Source organism: Strigops habroptila, chromosome 5, assembly GCF_004027225.2.
Source record: "Strigops habroptila isolate Jane chromosome 5, bStrHab1.2.pri, whole genome shotgun sequence".
NCBI classification, from domain to species: Eukaryota; Metazoa; Chordata; class Aves; order Psittaciformes; family Psittacidae; genus Strigops; species Strigops habroptila.
In genome coordinates this window covers 20130467-20151207 of record NC_044281.2, presented here as the reverse complement: position 1 = coordinate 20151207, position 20741 = coordinate 20130467, and the positions used below count along the sequence as shown (strand labels likewise).

The 20741-nt window shown below is 35.0% G+C and overlaps 1 protein-coding gene across 3 annotated transcripts in view; it reads left to right on the top strand.

Moving 5' to 3' along the window:
• GAD1 (glutamate decarboxylase 1) overlaps positions 1-19315 on the top strand; it is a 37179-nt gene extending 17864 nt beyond the window's left edge. For all 3 annotated transcript variants that reach the window (XM_030488805.1, XM_030488804.1, XM_030488806.1), the window contains exons 8-17: positions 633-748; positions 852-931; positions 1130-1184; positions 2271-2387; positions 2553-2617; positions 5805-5883; positions 7308-7457; positions 9935-10042; positions 10748-10837; positions 12466-19315. In XM_030488805.1, coding sequence (XP_030344665.1) covers positions 633-748; positions 852-931; positions 1130-1184; positions 2271-2387; positions 2553-2617; positions 5805-5883; positions 7308-7457; positions 9935-10042; positions 10748-10837; positions 12466-12639 — 1034 coding nt within the window. In that variant the 3' untranslated portion in view covers positions 12640-19315. The remainder of the gene's footprint in view (positions 1-632; positions 749-851; positions 932-1129; positions 1185-2270; positions 2388-2552; positions 2618-5804; positions 5884-7307; positions 7458-9934; positions 10043-10747; positions 10838-12465) is intronic.
• The last annotated feature ends 1426 nt before the right edge of the window (positions 19316-20741 follow it).

Here is a 20741-nt window from a genome sequence, read left to right as displayed (position 1 = left end):
ATGAAGAAATATTAGAGGAAGAAGTTATCCTAGACTTTATGGATGAGATTCCTCTTACTAAATCTTGAGGTCTGCATCATAGAACTGAGCTAATTTTCCTGGGCTCTTTTTAGCAGTGAAGCAAGCGAAACAGATGCTTTCCGCAAGTTCAGATTCTTCAAAAGTCAGTGTCAAATTCAGATTAGCTGAATCATAGCCTGCAAAGCATCTCTTTCCTTTAACCAACTATAAGGAAAGCTTGGCTGTAGAAATCTAGTTTTGAGGCATCTATATTTACAGTGAGATGGGATAAATCCATCCAGTATGCAACATTTCTTCAGTCTCAGACAATTTGATAAGTTCCTATTATTCTTGCTAACAAGAAGTTGTCATGCAAAAGCAACACAGTGAAAGCTGAACTTTCTAGGAATGTGTTGCAAAATGTTAGTAGCAAAAAGAGATGATGAATAGGAAATTCTGACTCTCAGTGTGACTTTCTAGAGACAGATGACCATGCATTTCAGAGATTTATTTTTTCATAGTTCACTGCCACTTTCACTGCATAATGCAAATGAGACTCGTATGTCTTTGGTCTAATATGCATTTTTTCTCATTATCACTATTTTATTATTCATTCACGTATTTACTCACAGGAGGAGCAATCTCCAACATGTACAGCATAATGGCTGCACGCTACAAGTATTTCCCTGAAGTTAAAACCAAAGGCATGGCTGCAGTCCCAAAACTGATTCTCTTTACCTCGGAACATGTGAGCTTCATACACTGCTAATTCTTAATTTATTGCTATATGTTGTGAAGATGGTTCATCATTAAACAACCACTTTGTTAAATGTGCATATGTTTTGCTGCAGAGTCACTACTCTATAAAGAAAGCTGGAGCTGCACTTGGATTTGGAACAGACAATGTGATTTTGATAAAATGCAATGAAAGGTAGGATGAATGCTAAGGTTTTGATATATTAAATGAGTTCATCTGTTAAATTTGTTGTAGTGTGCTGAAAGACTGATTCAGTACAGTATGTCAAGTTGCTAATAGCCTGTTGAGAAAATCCTATTAAATTATTTCAACTGTGGCTAGTATTTCTATATGAAGTCTTTAATTTTCTTTATCTTTCTACAATCATTACAGAGGCAAAATAATACCGGCTGATTTGGAGGCAAAAATTTTGGAAGCAAAACAAAAGGTTTGTGGCTTTAAAAAACAGTGCTTAAATGCCTGGCTTAGTAAAAATACCTCTTCCTTTGAAGGCTCAGGGTTAACATTAAAAGAGAACATTATAATGATATAAATATTATAATAATATTTTCAGCTGCTTAATTATACATCGTGTATTGTTTAGGGAATTATCTGTATGTCTTCGTAAGGTTTCCATTTGCTGTTTAAAACCAACACATTTTAAACTCTTGAACCACATCTGTATTTCTGACTTCTAAAACTAACTTTGTTTGGAAATATATAGAAAAAAGTATGAAAACTTACAAAATTAAACATGAAACTAAACCTACTTTTATCCAAACTTTAAAGTTTAGCCAAAATCATCAAAAACTCTATTGAAGTCCTAAAAATGCCTGTAGATTTCAAGTGTGAAGTTGCAGGGTTAGTAAATACAGCCAGTAAGTTTATTTTTTTGAGACATTATTGTTATTTCTTGAATCAATACAATGTAAAATCCATTAATTTTGTGTGAAACCATCGAAGTTAGAGCAGTTAAGACTACTATTATTTTATTTCTTAACTTCTTTACATTTGAAATCTATGAAATCGCAGTTCACATTTATTTAATTTGAAATTGTCCCACTTGGATCAGATAGTTCCACATTTATTGCTTTTGGTTTGGATTGCTTTGTTCTGCTTTGTTCTACTTATTAGATAAAGACTAAAGGAGTAACTTCCAGCCTTCAAATCACAACTTACATATCACAATTAATTTTCCTTTATACTGCTGTAGAAGTCTCACCTTTACTTGACTATTCCTTGCCTTCTACTGAAATGTTTGAATCTCCTCACTGAAGGAGATTAGACAAAATAATATTCTTTACCTTCTGACCAGTTAATTTCATGAACTTATAGTACAATAAAATCAGAGTTTGTTTCTACCACAAATACAACTTGTTAGTTTGTACTGTTGCTTATATGTACCCTTCACATGGGAAGAAGAGCATTTTTAGGCTAGAAAATGGGATAGCAACATTTCTAAAATTATTTTCACATTTATTCTTTTTCTGAAAGAGGTTGGATTTTGTATTGAATGTTTCTATTTTTATTGTAGGGATACATTCCTCTTTTTGTAAATGCAACTGCAGGCACAACAGTGTATGGAGCCTTTGATCCAATACAAGAGATTGCAGATATATGTGAAAAATATAACCTATGGCTCCATGTAGATGTAAGTAACTAAATGAAGTGCTATTATTCAGTCAAAAGAGGATTTTTGTTTACACGTTTTGTCTTGCATTAAAATTTATTTTTATTTATTACTAGATCCTGAGTAAATTAAAATATGTTGGCTTTTCCAAAACAATAAATCTTCTATTTTTTATCTGTCTTCCAGGCTGCCTGGGGAGGTGGACTCTTAATGTCCCGAAAGCATCGTCATAAATTGAATGGAATAGAAAGGTACTACACAATGCTTATTTGTAGTACTGTTATTAAAGCACTTTCATAAGATAAATGACACTTCAGAAATTCATGAAAAGATGAATTTGCTGCATTAAGGAGTTTAAACACTAAATTAGAGAAAAGCAAGACAGACAGGGAAGGTTTACACTAGGAAGAATGAAACAATACTATAGAAGAAAACAATGATAACAGTGAGAAATGAGGAATCCAGAGAAGATGTTTGAGTGTGAATACCTGTGATAGGAACTCATGACATGGTGGGAATTTGTAGAGATTCTTCCCTGAAAGATGTTTGCAGTTATTTCCAGAAAATAAGGAGTATATGTTCTGGTTGAAAATGAGTGTTCTGTAAATGAAAGTTTATAAATATACAAATATATAAATAGATATACGTGTGTGTGTATATATATATGCTTGCTTTCGTATTGCTTATGTATATACACACACAAAAATATATATGTGTATATAACAGAGAGTAACATATGTAGAGACTGAATTAGCAGTTTTTAGAGCAAATTTCAGTACCTATGAGGCTGGAAAGGACTATGATAGCACAGAACTGGTACAGTTCTACTGTGCCCGTCAGAGGACTGAGGGAACTTACAGGGAGGCCAGAAAGAGTCACAGGTACTCACCGTGTTTCAGGGCACAGGGCCCTATGAGTTGATGCCGGGTAGGGATTACACAAAACAAGCAGGAAGGTCTTGTAGATGCCAGAGTGAGGTCTGCAGAAAAGAGTGCATGTCTGCCCCCAGGCACGTAGCCCATGTTACCAAGATGCCCACTGAGACCAGAAGCCAGCCTAAACAATTAATTGAACCAAATTTAAAAGGGCAAAGCATTTGTATTGGGAGTGATAGCAGAATGAGAGTGTGAACCTCCTCCCCCGCCCCTGCCCTTACAATTCAGGCTCAGGAGAAGTCCCATGTGTAGTCTGTGGCACAGTTGTTCCCATATCCAACGATGACAAGGCTGTAGTCTGTAGAAGTGTTTATAACCCCATGGGTGTGTTTCTCTAGGTTTCCTTTGAAACCACTCTATCGTAAAAGGCTGCCTGTCTGAATAAAAATCAGACAAGCAATGAAGAACCAGAAGCATCTTTCCTATCATTGCAGATGTCAGCTTCCAGGGAAGCAAAAAAAGATTTTAAACAAGCTCTACCCATGTACTCTCACATTAACATCAAATTGCTTCCTTGAGTCAACTATGCTGAACGTGGACCTGTGTAAAGGTGTAAAATGAGAACAGTGAGCACTGCTTTTCCTTAGGGAAAACCAGTTTTCAGAGTGGTGGGCATCTCATACAGTAAGTGAAAAACAAGCACAAGAATAATGTACAGAAGGAATGGTAGGAAAACCATGCAGATCCTTCTGTTGCAGGGACAGCAGTGTGCGGTGTGGCAGGAGTACTCTGAATCATACAAACCTCTGCCAGTCCAATTTGTTAGTCACTCATGTTATGGCAACATGTCTAATATGAGGTCAGCATGGTAATTTCCTTAAGCTACACAGGTTTTGTGATAGTAGTTAGGCACACCTTTTCTGACCTGAGGTCAATCCAGAGGTGCTAATTAAGACCATCATCTTAAGCAAATACAAAAAGCAGCAGGCCACGAAGCGTGATATTATTTCCTTCCTAGGCAGCTGTACAGATCTTCAAACATGGGATGGGGCCCACCTGTACTGCGTAATTGCCTGTCACAAGCCCCAGCTGGGGTCTACTGCCTACCCTCAGGCCAGACTTTGCCTGCCCAGAGACATGGGTGTTTGTAGCAGGCAGACTGCCACGGTACAGAGCGAGGATAGCCTGTGGTAGGGTAGCCTCTGGCTGGCTGCGCAGCATAGACAGTGACCTTTTCATGTTAAAATAAACCTAACGCTCCTTGTGAAAATGGCTTGAATTGTCTTTGTTTGGAACCTTGAAATAAACGCACTAAACTGAAAACATAGTTCTCTCAAAAGGAAATGAGCTGTTACATAGATTTCTGTTTTTTCACTACTATATTTGACCTATCAGTTAAGTTTTTAAAAAGATAATGGCCTCCTAAGTCTGAGGTATATACCTGCTGGATTGCCCTGCCTAAGCAGGAGATTTTAGAGGGATGGTGAACACCCCAGGTACAGCACAGACTGTGCTGTTCTTTTGGCTGAGGGGTGCTAAGGCCTAACATAGTGCAAATAGAGGTTGGAATAATATCTGGAATGTATGGAATTAGTGGTCCTCGAATGGGGATGAAGGAGTCATTGTATTGCTCAAAACAGGAACTGTGGTTGTGTCAGTGCCTTCTGAAGAGTAGGCTGTAGAAGAGGAAGAAGTATCTTTGAATTTTCTTTCAACAACATTGTAAGAACATATGCATAGTCTGTGAAATATGATTATACACTTTCCTTTTCTAGAACACACAGTGAATCAAAAGGACATTTGGTAATTAATTACTTAGGGTGAAGAAGTCAATGAATGTGCAATGTTGGCACATTTATTTTAGCATCATTGTTAAACTGTCTAGGACAGTATGTTAAAAATACTGAACATCTCATCTGTTTGGCTAGTAAATTAGGTGATCTTATGCATCTACTGTGTTTAGAAAGATTTAAGCTCTACATACAGAATGGTAGGATTGTGATGTAAAGTTTTATAGCCTTGTAACAGTCCATGGGCTTGACAAGCTAAGTACGGAAAAGGCCTCTTGTGGCTCTAACTGGGAAAGCAAATAGGCATGAGGAATGTCTTTTCTTTTGCTTTCTACTTTTCCAGCAGCTGTTCAGCAAAGAACTGTGGTCTCCAAGAATTCATATTATTTCTTTAATTTTCTGACACGACCCTCCCCCAGTCAGTACTTCAAATTGATATAACCTATCAAACTGTTTTTGTTAGTTTTATTAGTGCTATTTCTAGAAGTGGAGTCTTCAGGGAATGAAGTCTAATCAGTCTGACACTAATTAGCTGGTATTAGTAATAATATAAACTAATCAGAACTCTGACATTTCAGTGTTAATGCATGAAAAGATCCTTTCCTGGACAGAATAGCTGGGAAATAAGACACCTGAGACAGTAATAATCTCCATAGCGAAACCAGCATGGTCAAAACTCCCTATATTTCCAGCTGAAAGCAGAAAACAAAGATGATTACTTCAGGTTAAGTTTCTGTTTTCCAGACCTATCTGAATGTGTAATTTTTTTGCAGAGCCAACTCGGTTACTTGGAATCCACACAAGATGATGGGAGTGTTGTTACAATGTTCTGCCATTCTTGTCCGGGAGAAGGTCTGCCTTATATTTAATAATTAAGCAGTTAAAAATAATTTTTAAAAGTAAACACCAAGTCCTACTTACTAAGAGGGTAGAGCAAAATCCATTTAATTAAAAAACTTATTTTGGAAGGAATAATTGTGTGGATTTACGTTGTTTAGGAAGTTGTTTTCTCTTTTCTGTTTTGATTTGGTGGTTGCTTGGTTTTTGTTAGTTGGTTTTTTTTTTTAAGCTGTATTAGATCTTCAATTGTTGATTTTTTTTGCATATTCTAGTAGCAACACTAGAGCCATGCTACTATACTTCATCTGAGCATCTGCTCTGTTGTTTCTATGATATACTGAACACAGACCCTTGGTCTTAGTAATAAGTCACAGTCTAAACTGCTTAAATAAAAACCAACTTTTTTTACCTTAGACAGTTGTTTAAAAGTTTGTCAATTCTTAAGTCTTAATTCTTTTAAGCAATATGTATTTTCCTTAGATGTTAAAAAAAATCATATCATCTGTGGATAGGACTAATTCTGGTATCTACTAGTTTCTGGCATGTCAGTTGCTACTAGAAGAGGTTAGTCCAAGTGTTCCCTGTGCATAGGGATGACGGAGTTATGAGTTGCAGCCCTGGGTCTGCCATTGCTCTTCTAGATAGCCCATATCTAAACTGAAGGCATTATTTCCCTTTATAAAACACTTTGACATCTATTGGAGAGAAGCACTAGCCATTATCTAGTGCCAAGCATGCTTATTGTGCTCAGTATTGCAGGATTTTGGCAAAATTTTTTATTCTCTGTATGAGAACTTTGATAGGTGTTTTTGTATTTATTGGATAAACCAAGTGTCTTTGAGCTTCCAAGAATGACTAATAAACTATAGAGGAAATGAAAACCATTTTAGAAATGTCCCATGTTTAAGACTTCTGTGTAATGTACTGGAATTTGTTCCTTTGTGTTTCCTTCAGAGATGTTTACCAGTAATCCATAAGTTTCTATTGGTCTGTGGACCATATTTATTTGTAAGCAAAAAATGTCTGGTTTAGGTCGTTTGCACTTATATTTATCACTAATTTTAAGTGTCATAAAGCTGGGCAATATATAAAGTTGAAGCCTTCAGTTACTTTTTAAAAAATGAATTTTCTGTACCTACCTGCTGCACAAGAGACCGTAGCTTTATTCTAGTGTGTAATTTAACTCATCAAAAATTTAAGTCTTAAGAACATAGCCTTACAAAGTGAAGTGGACAAAGTATCAAAAACTAAGAATCTATATTAATCTGGGAATGTTTTTTCAGGTGTGGGTGTGTGGGTATGTAAAACCATATGACTACTCAGGGACAATTCTTCTGTATATATTCAAAATACAGTTTTTATATATTATTAATGCATACAGTTTCATATGCACATATGCCATAGTAAGTGATATAAGTACATGTTTTTCATTACAGGGTATACTTCAAGGGTGCAATCAGATGTGTGCAGGCTATCTCTTCCAGCCAGACAAACAGTATGATGTATCCTATGACACTGGAGATAAGGCAATACAGTGTGGTCGACATGTGGACATTTTCAAATTTTGGTTGATGTGGAAGGCAAAGGTAAATAATAGAAGTTTGGTTCAAAAATCAAAAATGTATGTATTTAATTTGTAAGTCTCATGTAACTGAACACTTTTTTTATTTTTTAAAATAAATGCCTTTGTAATTACAATCTCTAAACACACATGTATATGAGTATTAAGTCAGAAAAGAGCCATTTGAATTGTGGAACAATGTTAGCCATCGATAAATTCAGCTGGAAATTACGAGAAAGGTCTAAGACACTACATGAGTCCTGTAGTAAAACGAATGAACCAAAATGCTCTTTTGTTGTGATTCTATACACTCTCATCTGAATTTTCTGACAGATTACTTGTAGAAGCAGCAGAGTAGACTTGATGGTTTACAAGGGTCCTTTGAGCATCATATTTCAGAGCCTAGATTTTATAAGCAACTTTGAAGACAAAGCCTGTTTCTTAAGAAGCTTTGACCAACTGATGATTTAACAGTTGATTCCCTAGTACTACTGTGGTATGCCTGGATGGCTGAACTTAAGCATGGGCTTGTATACAGGTTTATGTGTTCACAAGATGAGTGTACAGGTAGTCAAGAAAACATATTTAATATTTATTTCTTTATCTGCAGTCATCTTACTACTATTCTTCTTGCTCCTCTGCTGACAAAATGGGAATTCAGTTGGGTAACCTGTCCACAGACTAATCTTTTTTTATAAAACTGAGATTAAATGTAATGTCAAAATGTACAATCATAAAATAGTTTTCATTTTGGGTGAGAGTTAGACAGCAATAGTAAATAACCTGTGATGATAAAAGATATTTTCATACAGATTCGTTCACTGTTGAAGACTGAGGGAAGAAAGTAACAGAACTTAAGATATACAGTTACTTTTAAGCAGATTGTAGTCTCGTCATTCTTTATTTCAAAAAGTACTTCAGAAAAAGAAACACAACACATCAGCACAAAATACTTGTAACAATTACTTTAGTTATCAGCATAGGTTTGATGACCAGGCTAAGTACATTTCAGTTCAGATTTATTTTTTTCCTCCAAAATAAATCATTTTGGTACTGTAACCCAGTAATGTGAAACTGCTTATGACACACTAGAATCAGACACTGACTAGCAACTTTGAGGTGTGTTGCTTATGATTCTAATTACCAAGTACTGACTACAGACACCATCAAAGCACGGGCTGAATGTTTGTCTAATTCCCAGCTGAACACATTTTGTTAAATCTAGCATGCTGACTCTACCTCAGCTGTTATATTCACGGGTTAAACTGACCTCACTAAAAAAGTAGAACACTTCACAATAAAGAAAAAAAATACAGTGGAAACCATAATGGATATGGGTCTTATTTGAAATTCAGAAGTAAGATATTTGTGGATGTGATTGTTTAAAAATAATATAGATTAAAGTTGATCTGTATATCTGGAATTTAAATCTATCTGGAAATTAGTTACTTTGGATTTCTGTTTGGTCTTGAGACAAATTCAGATTTCTTGGACCTGAGTTATCTGAGGTATTAGATAGAACCTGTTTCTGGCAGATTTCATGGTTATATTACAAAAACATTAAGAAAACACAGTATTAGAAGCTATGGAAATTTTCCTTCAGCATTAGCTGTCATGGGTGGTCATACTCTTGTCCTCATAGTAGAAATATACAGCCTAGCTCCAGAAGTATTCTTGTGACTTCAGCATTAGCTGTCGTGAGTGATCATACTCTTGTCCTCATAGTAGAAATACACAGCCTAGGTCCAGGAGTATTCTTGTGACTTTACCTTCTGTCATTTTATTGAGTACAAAGAACTTACCCCACGTATGCAATAATTTAGGAGTGTACTTGTCTGTCTTATTTCTTCATTCATGTACAAAAGGTACTTTAAAAAAAAAGCCAAAAAACCTCACAAGTTGGTTTTTCCTGATTGTTTTTTTTTTTTTTATTATTTCTTATTTTATTTATTATCAACATTCATCTGCTTTTTCTGGGATCATGATCTTTCAAAACAAATTAGATATGACAAAAGACCAGTGGGTAGGCAAATGGCTTTTAGCAAACGTATTGCAGGTTTGTGATTGCTGACTTTTTTAAATGCAAATTTCTCACACTGTTTAAAGGAAATAACTTATTTTGCAACCCTCACCCTTTCAACTGAGTTGTCATTCCATGTCCCTAGTCTTTCAGCAAGAGCTGAATAACTTAATATTCATAATATTTTTGGAAACTGGGGAAAAAACAAAAGCTAAAAATAATCTATCAAAAATATCAACCCCCCTCATTATTATCATAATAAATCCTCGTAAAATGAGACCAAAACCAAATAGTGATTACAGTTAGGCCCCATTTAGCCACTTTTGTAGTGTTGATTAACTTTACTTTTAAATTACAAGAAATAATAGTGCTAAACATTTTCTGACTGAAAACATTTAAGAGTGAAGCCTATCTGAAAAGATGAATGCATTGGAGTAGGAAAGATGACCATATAATTAATACTTACTTTCTTTTTAAACCAGGGTACTGTAGGATTTGAAAATCAGATCAACAAATGCCTGGAGCTGGCAGAATATCTCTACACTAAAATCAAAAACAGAGAAGAATTTGAGATGGTTTTTGAAGGGGAGGTAAGTTTTCTTTAATTTAACCTGTGCGTAGGAAACAAATCTATATGGAATTTTTAATACGGTCTTCATACTTTTCACAGTTCTTCAAGCCAACTTTAAAAAACTGCTTTTATTTTCTGAAGAACTACATGACTATTGGCATCTGGGCAGTTTTTTGTCTGAATGCATGTGGATTTGTACCATAAATGTCAGATTTATCTCATCCTCTTCTGCAGAAAACTTCTCAGTTTAGGCCATGAAGACTACTTTAATACAATCTACTCATTCTGAGATTCCACATTTTAACATACATAACTGAGAATGAGCTATATTGCTGTACATTCTGTTGGTAGCGCCACTACATAAGCTCTTGATTGATAAAATAACAAATATACTTTGTCTCCATGTACTAAGGAAAGGAAAATTGTATTGCCCTTGCTGTGATCCTGGAAACCAGTTCCTCATAAAACTGCATGAAGGTGGAAATCACTTGCACTTCATTAGCACCCTAAAATATCGTAAGTGGGACAATGTATAGGGAATCCAAGACAGCAGATGTAACCAGCAGTAATGTAATCCATTTATTTTGTTTTAACATGCAGAACTAGGAAACATAATACTATATTTTATCTTTCGTATCTGTGCTAAAATATGCTACGGACTAGCCTTTAGTGTGTGATTGATGTGTATTATTTTGTTTATTGATGTATTTGGTTCTTTTTGCAGCCAGAGCATACAAATGTATGTTTTTGGTATATTCCGCCAAGTCTCAGGGGCATGCTGGACTGTGATGAGAGAAGAGAAAAATTACACAGGGTATGTGTTTTTTGTTAAATGCAAAAATGTAGTCTATTCTTTCAACCCAAAGTATTCTGCTATTAAAAATTATGTATCTCTGTGTTGACACCTGTTCCAAATTCCAGGACGTCAGTTCTCCAATTGCTAGTTATGACCTTGATGTTTGTTCACCTTTGTCTCCTATTTATACTGAGCCTGAAGTCACGTTTCCTCTATAGAACCAGATACAGAACATAGTCAGTTATTTTTTGTTTTGTATCACTACTGTGCTCCTTAAAGTGTTACAAATCTTTAAAAAGCAGGTAGGCACAAAGACAGCCCAGTCCTGTTTGAACAGGACAGCATGTTAGCAAGAGAAAGGGAAGGGTGATTATTTGAAAATGCTGGGACAGGTAAAGGACATGGAAACCTATAAGTCCTCCTCAGGTCTTTATTTGGATTATACATGTGCTTGGTTATTCATGCATTAATGCATTTCAGTGAAAATTAATACCCTTTGGAGGACTTTGGGATAAATTTATTTGCAGAAATGATTAGAGGGAAGTGAAGACATTGTAGAGGCAGAACTAGGAAAAGTATCATATTACTTAGGACTAGAAGGAAGTGAAATACATTAATTTTGTAGTAGCATTTTAGACAGACAAAAGTGGAATGAAATACATTCAGGAGGCAAAAGAATGGTTTTATAGTTGTTAAAGTGAATTGCAATTATTTTTATGTTTGGGAAGGGAGAAGAGTAGGTAAACCTGGGAGGTGTTGTAGAGGATTTTATTTCTACATCACACTGGGGAAAGACAACAGAAGAGTATAAAAAATCCTGGGTCAACCCAATGACATGTTAGATAAAGAAATTGCCAAAAAAGAGAGAAAAGAGGAAGATAGATAAGACTGGTAAGAAGGATGAAATGTTTGACATGACCCTATTCAACATTAGAGGACATTATAAAGCATCCTACAAAACAGTAAAAGAGCCAGACATTTGCCCTTGTCTGGCAGAGAGATCAGGAGAAAGAAGGTCTGGATGGAAAAACTGGGCTCAGTCAATACCAAGTTTTAAGACTGTCAGAACATTATTCCTTGAAAATTAAAGTGAGGAAGTGAGATTGTGGTAAATGCACAGTACTGCAAAACTACTGGAAGGTTTCCGTGGCTTATGCTAACAGAAAATATTCTTTATAACATAGATCTTACTGAAAAATTTCCATCTTTGTTGTGTCCCCCTCCTCTAAGAAAATAACTTTGAGAATATGTAATATTCTCATGGAAAACATCATTACCCTCACAAAGGTGGTCCTGGAGTAAGTTTTCATAAAAAGACAGAAAACATTTCTTCATGACAAAATCTTCAGTACAAAGAAATGACATATACATTTAATATATAAAATTATTGTGTAATGAATGCTCTAGGATGCTATTAGTCTATTAATCAAAAAGATGGATGTTATCATTGTCAATTTTGCTTTAAATATCCAATCCTACAAATTTAGGTTTTCAAGCTTTTTCTGTTACGAGTCTTTCTAAAAGAATTAGTGTCTTTATGATCAGTCCATTTATTTTTTCCAAATTAAACGATGTGACATATAAAGAAAGAATAATTCTTTAAAAATTACTCTCCTCTCTCTCTTTTTCTCTCTTAAATGATAAAGGTGGCACCAAAAATCAAAGCACTGATGATGGAGTCAGGTACTACGATGGTTGGGTATCAGCCTCAGGGCGATAAAGTCAACTTCTTCCGAATGGTCATCTCAAACCCAGCAGCAACTAAGTCTGACGTTGACTTCCTCATTGAGGAAATCGAGAGATTGGGGCAGGAGCTGTAGTACATTGGTTGAATTATTTATTTCTCTAATTCACTGTTTTCCAGTACTGGCTAATTTTTAAACCCAGTTCTGCAGAACATGTTTTAAGGAAATTCTCTTTCTGTAAGTTCCAATCTCCTAAGACATCCTTAAACAAAACAACTGTAGGATACTGAAACATATATATAGGTAGATCATATTACTGAGGGAAAATGTATTATCTTGAAGTTGAAGTACTATTGACTCTTACGTTGGTCTTGTTTATTGTAGTCAGCAGGAAATTAATGAGTACTAAAATAGCAAATTAAGAACTCTGCACAGTATATATGTACAGTATAAATAAATATATATAATTATATATATATACATACATATATATATAAAGTGGTTATAAACTTAGATCTAAGCCACAGCATGTTTTCCACTTTAAGAGAATTAACTTTTCCTTCAACAACTAATATGTGGATAATGTGCTACAGACTTTTCTGCCGGCTAAAATTAGACATATAGAAACATTTCTAAAATGTAGATTCTTAGGAGCTAAAGAAAGCGTGTAACAGTATTAAATCTTATTGTTGGTGCTTCTCTTACATACAAAACAGCAATCTCTAACAGCACCTATGAGTATAATAGTTGTATTTCCCCTTTAGTGTCACATCAGGGGATAATAGTAGCAGAGTCAGTGTAACAGGTATATTATTGCTGTATTTTTAGAGGTTAATTTGTGTAGATTGTGTATATTATTGTTAAATGACTTTGTGTAAAAGGATTTAAATGTAATAGTTTTACAGCAAGATAACTGTTGAATTGTAGGTATATGAAATATTTGCTTATTTATATGCAGAGATTTACCATGCTGAAGAGTTGTCTTGTATTTTCTTCCATTTGTAATGTATCCAATTTATATATTATTGAAGTTCTAAATAATGTTTATGGTATTTTAGTGTCTTTGTGAGCCAAAGAAGAAAAGACAAAAAGTTAGTTGATACTTTAATTTAAATCCTAGTGCCCTTAAAATAATAACTTACAGATAATTTTACTGAATATAAGGAATTCTAACACTGTGTATAGACTGTCAAATGATGAGATCCCTTTAATCTATTAGAATTATCAGTTTTATTTATTGTAATGTCAGACTGTTTGTTCAGTGTTCTGAATGCTTTTCTAGTGAATAATTGTTGCTAACCAAGGCCCCTGATTTTGAGTTGAATTTCAGGAGTAATCTCTAAAGGCCATTTAACTAAATTCTGAGGGAGTTTTAAGCAGCGTCACTCTTTTAGTGAAATGGAATTCACTATGTGTTTGGAGCTTATAAAATAAATAAAACCAAAAGTAATCTCAGAATCTTTAAGTATACCTGGCTTGTCACAACGATTTCAACTGGCTAGACTTTTCAAAGTATAGGCACCAGATTCATCTACAGCTTGTTCAGTTTTAGTCATTAGATAATCAATACTACCGAATGGAAAACTCCATACTGGAAACAGAGTAGTGGAACAAAATGAAGATTCAATAATCCTCTGTCTACTGAGTTACTGTCATGGTGATAAATGGAATATGCTAATTTCAGATCTTTTCAGACAGGATTCTATGGCTATCTCCTATGCAAGTCAGTAATGATTTGCTCCCCCTCCACCAAATCAGTAATAACATTAAATTATTTTTGAAAGAGTCAGTGAAATGCAGTAATGCTATGCAGTTTTCACAGCCTCTCTGGCCCCTCTCAGTCCTGCGTAAGGGCAGCTACAGCCAGGAAAGATTTCCATCCTGCAGGTCCCACTGGTTGTCTTCTGAGGATGTTGTCCCACATCTTGGGCTGCTTCAGAGCAGGGAGAAGGAAGAAGCTGTCATTGTAAATACTGTACCATATAGCACAGCCTTTCCAGCTTTTCACAGGTCTATTGCTTATCCTTCTTCCATAATCTTCTACTTTTCAAGTACAGACAGAAGTTTCTGTTAAAGAGGAAGTACATGTTACATTCTGATTTACAGGCTTCTGCCTGAATTCTGGTCTCTGTCAGTTTTACTTTACTCAAAGGGCAGCTACGGAAGATTGAAAGATTTTCCTCAGCCTTTCTTCTTTGTGAGAAACAATATGAAGCATTATAATCAATGCAAAGATGCATAACTGTTGACCTAGCTTCACTAGGGGATTTTACATCTGCCACACAAGCAGCATCGTGCTCTTTGTGATTTTTTCAACCAGTTATTAGGTGGGAATTTCTGGCTTCCTCCACCTCTGTAGTAGAGATATTTCAGCAACAGTATTACTAAAGATTCCAACTTACCCTTAATCCTCTAACTTTAATATTTTAACCTCATGGACCTTGTATCCAGCTCATCATTTCAATATTCTAATAATATTTTATTGTATTTGAAATATTGTATCTCCTTAAAGCATATACCTCCTTATAAACTAAGTGAAGAGAATACTCCTTATGTAACTGATCATAAAACTGTAGGAAAGACCATAATGTGGCATATCGGCATTCGTACAGCAATCCTTGGACAGTCCTGTCATGTAGTCAGAAATAGATGTAGGTGTCTTCAGCACATATACAATGTTTTGCTTGCTAAAATTTCTACTTCTTCATTTAATAGAGTATCTTGTGTTTTGGAGGTCAAAAGCATTAGAGGTTCTACCTATTGCCATTGTTGGTTTGCAGTTAGGTGGGAATAATGGAGCTTCTCCTGCCTGTTTCAGAAGTGAGACAATTAGCACAGAGGTGTTTTCTCTAAAGACAGGGGTGTTAGATTTATCTTCCTGCTTCTCTGCATTTTATCTTGCCTTTCTGTGGTGTTGTGTCTTGACACAGATGACACATACAATTAGATTTTTGCAAAGCTTTTAATTCTAAGAACAGACTCTGGAGTGTTTTCCTATTACATATACCATGTTCCACAGGCACAGGGCTCCTACTAATTTCTGACTTTCTTAGCTGATTTTAACAGAGCAGTTATGGTCAGCAGTGATGATAAAACTCATCTGTGTTTTATTCTCAGTAGGCAATTTTCATCTGATATGTAAGATCTAATATGTTACAGCTTCTCAGACAAAGCTTACCTGGAATTTGCCTGCATTTTAATCCATACACTGTGAGAGATCAGGAAGTACAGATGTACAGTGGTGTTGACTAATTCAAAACATTGCAATTCCAGGAGAGTAACTTTGTTTTCTGAGGTTTAAAATATACTCTAAGGTAACAATTTTGCTTTAAAATCACATGAACAATCACTGTAATTTTGTGGGGGTGAATCAAACGAACAGTAGGCAATAGCTGAACAAACAATAGCTGAACATGTAGCTGCAGTGCTTATTAACTGGCGTAATTTATTTGGAAAAGACTGACCATTGGATAAAAATCAACAGCAGCTGTTGATTTTGAATGAGAAGAATTCTGACTGTATTATTAAAGGCATGTTTTAGAGAAGGTAGATAATACCATTCGCAGCAGACAGACGGAACCAGAGGCCTTGGGAATAATGCAGGATTTTAAAATCATCATTGACTTAGTTCATAATCTGTTTTTTGAATGGTGACAAATATGAAGAGATTTTTTAAACAGAATCTCTGTTTTGTGGTTGAAGAAATGTTGAAGTTATAAAGAAGATATGCAATGCAGTTTTAATTTTTCAATAAAAATTGATCTTAAAACTGTATAATTTGTCTCATATAATTTTTGTAAGCTTTTTTGTTTCCCTAAGAATAGGAGACAAAAGCCATACAATGTTATTGCTCACATTAAAAACAGTAAGGTGAATAGTAAGACTATTGTTTAGTTTTAGTTGTGAATTGAACGTGAGCTTGTACCAATGCAGACTGAGGAGGAACCACAAGCTCTGAACCTTGTTTGGTTTGAATAGGGTTGTCGAGACATTAGTACTGTGTAGAAATGCTAAAAAATAGGGAATCTAAAAATCTTAGTGTGGTGTTTTGTGTGGTTTCCGAAATTATCATCCAACTTTTACAGGGGATCTGAGAAAGTAAAGAGGAACTTTGAAGTGGGTAAAGAGTATAAGGTCAAGCCCTTGTGGTAAAAACCCTGCTATTTAATTTGTGGATATATTCATAAAACTTATTTCTTGTAATGCAGATCTTACTCCCAAGGAAGACTTGAATACATGCTCACTTTGCACACTTTTGATCTCCGTGTTTGTTTATTAAGCACTTTTAAACCTGCACACAATTAGAACTAGGATATTTTTATGCTATGAAAAATCTACTTGATTGAAAAAGATCTTTTCTGTATGTAAAAAACTGCAGGACAGAAACAGGCATAAAGGTATTTTGAACAGTGTTATGTTTCAGCACTTCTGTGCTTGTCTTGTTCGGAAGTAATATGGAGAAGGCAAGAGGAGCCCTCAGGGTCATATGACAATACATGGTGTGATCAGTACTATGGAATCTGGGTGCCTGATTGCAAAAGCATTTAAAGTCTGCATAACAAAAAATCTGTGAGTATTCTTAGAGTCAGTTAGAGTTGGGTTTCTTTGTTCAGCCACTTCTGTAGTAAGTGTTATAATGCACAGTCTTTTACAGTAAAAATGTTTATTTGAAACAGAAATAAATGAGATATTGGCAGCTTTATTTTGTGAGTAAAGTAAAAATGTTTTGTAAGACTGATTTTGGAAAAATTTTACAAGCGAAGACTAATTTTGCTACCACAGAAGTCAACAGGAGAGCTGTTGCTGATTGCATGAATCAATCTTTCCCATTCTTGGAAATGGAAGACCATTTCCTAATAAAAAACCAGAATGTGACCATAAGTCTGAAGTAGGAAAAAATACTTAAATTCTTATATTCTCTAAAAAAAAGGGCTATGCATAATGCAGTAACATCAAACAAATTCAATGCCTTTTATATAGAAACATAGATGTTTTAAAATACACTGGAAACTAAGTTTGAGCATAAAATTATTGAAATGTAAAATTTATAAGAATGGGATAACTTCAGGGAAACACTTTTTTTTCCTAATTGTACTTGAAGGAAGCATAATAATGACAAAATACAAGTCTTTCCCTGTATAAATATAATACAAATTAAAGCTTCTGTGGCAAAGCTTTTGGCATATGGTATGTCTTTATCTATCTATGCATGATATATACTTGATATATATCACATATAGCATTAAAAAGGTGATTAAAAATTTTGGATTCCAGACCATAGTTTGGGGTAATTTGCCATTCTTTTACAGGAGTTAAAACATTACTAATTTGTGGGGCAGGGGGCTTGTATACCAAATATATTGAAAAATAACACATTTTGAATTCATAAAAGCATTGAATTATTTTTTGATGATATAGACAAATTCTGATTAATCGCTGCTTCATGAATTATCCATAGAATTGTCATTTGTTTTAACAGTATGTAACAAATCTGATTTTGATTGCTTTTAGGGTAGGGTGAGCATCCTTCAAGTAGGATGAGTTTTCTTAAGAACAGTTTTCTTTGCAAGTTAAAGAATTTTATGCAGCAAACCAGGCATGAGGAAAATACATACTGCAAAGAAACTTACTAAGTCCATTAGCATGAAAATACCATGATGTAAAGCACTAAAAATTATGGAAGATGATTGCATCATGTGTGAGTATTAAGGAGTGTTCAGCTTACATACAGATTTTTCAATGAAATGTTAGGACTACAATGAGAATGGTTGCAGTTGTGTACAGCTCACTGTGGTCAACAGATTTACATCTGTCTGAATTTCTTCTTTAGTGTTCTATAATTTGCAAGTTATAAAAGTTATGCTTGGGGCGATTATACATGAGTCAGGAGTACTACTCACTCAAGAACTGCAACTAAGTTGAAGAGGAAATGAGAAGGCGCAAGCATTGACTGAAAGTAAAGTTTAAAAGGAAGGATGGCTGCATAATGTGAAAAGATCAGACTTCTGGACAAAGCAGAATAAAAATTATGGTTAGAATAAAAGATAAGATGCAAGCAGAATTTTTTAAGTAGACCTGGTAAAGAAAGAAAAAAAGTCTGTTTCTCTGTTTTTCAGGTAATCTGCTCAGCATCTGAATAGAATTATTTCAGACTGGATAAGTATACTTCATTATGTGTATTTGTGAGTGTATTTGTATTTCTTGATATAAAACACAAGGACACATGCATGTACATAAATGAAGTCTTACATCATGTTGACTGTTTTGTGTAGGACTTTTCAGGACATCTGCAAAGATTCTTGAAGTATAATATTATCAAGTATATCATTAAGGAAATAGTAAATTGTTTTCCCTTTGAAAGTACGTGTGTGTGTGTGTGTGTGTGTGTTGTGTATGTACATGAAGGATTCAATCTCTACCATGAGAAATTCTTAAATTATATATGTTTTAACAGGATACCACTCTAGTTCATCTGAGAACAGTTGGTTTGAGGCCAGAATGAGTGTGAAAATTTTTGGCCTTGTTTTATGTGCAAAGATGTTGTGCCACAACAACAAAAATACATGAAATCATTGCAGGTGATAGGAAATGGAGAAAAACTAAGTTTAACCTTTCAAGAAACCTAAAAAAATGTCACTACAAGCAAAATCAACAAATGTAAGTACAATTTCTCTAACTTAGATTTATAGAAGCCTATCATCCGTGACTACAATGTAAGCTGAAGCTTACACTATTGAAGCCATATCTGCTTGGTGTGACATCAGCAAGAGTTTGGATGATGCTGGTGTATAAAGCAAGCATACTGGCCTTCGAAAAAACCCAAACAAACTTGAATGCTAACTTTAAACTGGACAGGTAAAAGTGTCTCTGAAAAGCAAAGTGAGAAAGGTATGTTTTTCACTCAGTGTCATGTTGGTCACTGATTTTTATGTCTTCTGAAGATTACATGTATTATAAATTACATTCACTGTTCAATGTATTGCCTTATTAATTAAGACTTTCCATGGGCTCCAAAAAAGGCCATTAATCTCAATTAAGCTTTTCCTTTACTTTTGGGAAGGATGTCTGCGGGGTTAGACTGACATTTGTGCTGGTGGACATAGGGCCAGACTGACCACTAGATTGTACGTGATGAACTCTTTATTTCCATCACTTTTAATTTTTTATGGTTCCTTGTTGCATTGTCTGTCTCTTTCAGCTAGTTCACTCTGCTGCCACATGCACAGCACTGGCAGTCACTAAACAGAGTAGCACGACTCTTGATTATCTCAAGGAATAGAGCTTCACTGGGCAATGGGGTGAGACCTCCCCATGCTGGGTTTGACAATGCTGAACCAAAGAACCGTAATTGTTTTGATTACAGCAGGCTTTCTTATTTGTGGAAAAAAAGACTTTCAGTAATTCATTGTAACTATGACTTTCAATAACTCATTTTTTTAATTTGCTGGTAGGTATGCTGCTGCAGTAATTTGGTGCATTCACTTATCTAGGTCACACTTTTCAAAAGCATATTACTTGTACCGGATTATGTTATATTTCAGGGTTATTACACTTCTTTATACTGTTTTGCATAATCATGGATCTTCAATTATTCTACATATTTTTCAAGAAGAGTGGGGTTTTTTCCGCACTATTAAGAGCCAGGTTTAGTTTCCCTGCTGTTGATACTTCATAGCAGTGAGTAGTTTTTATTGTTTTTACTCAGTCCTCATGGAACAGGTATAAATTAATTACCAGCTCTATCTTACAGTATAACAAAATGCGTATTCTCTTGTCTTCCCAAGGATATGAAGCCTATCTTTATGCAAGATATGATGAGAAGTCACAGATTGCTAATTTGTGACCTGGCTCTCTAGCAGTGAGAATTGTAATTGCCATCAGACAGCTCTCTCTGGTTTCTTAAGTGAATACATACAGAGTGATTGCAGCATTAGAGCCAGCATTGCAGTTGAAAGAAAACCGAACTAGATTTCTTCTTTTTCAGTACACCAACATTACTTCAAAAAGAGCTCCTAGGCCAGTAATTGCCACAATTTACCTTCCCCAAAAGCCTAATTTTAGTCGTGTGGGTTTTTTTTTCTCCTAGAAATTCTGTGACTGTAATGTAAATAATTATGCTTAGCTATTGTTGAACAACTTCAGAACTCATGTTGATTTTCTATATATAATGCTGCTATAATTGTACAATTACTGGCATACTGGAAGCAGTCCAGAGGTGGAATGGAGTTTCTCAGGGG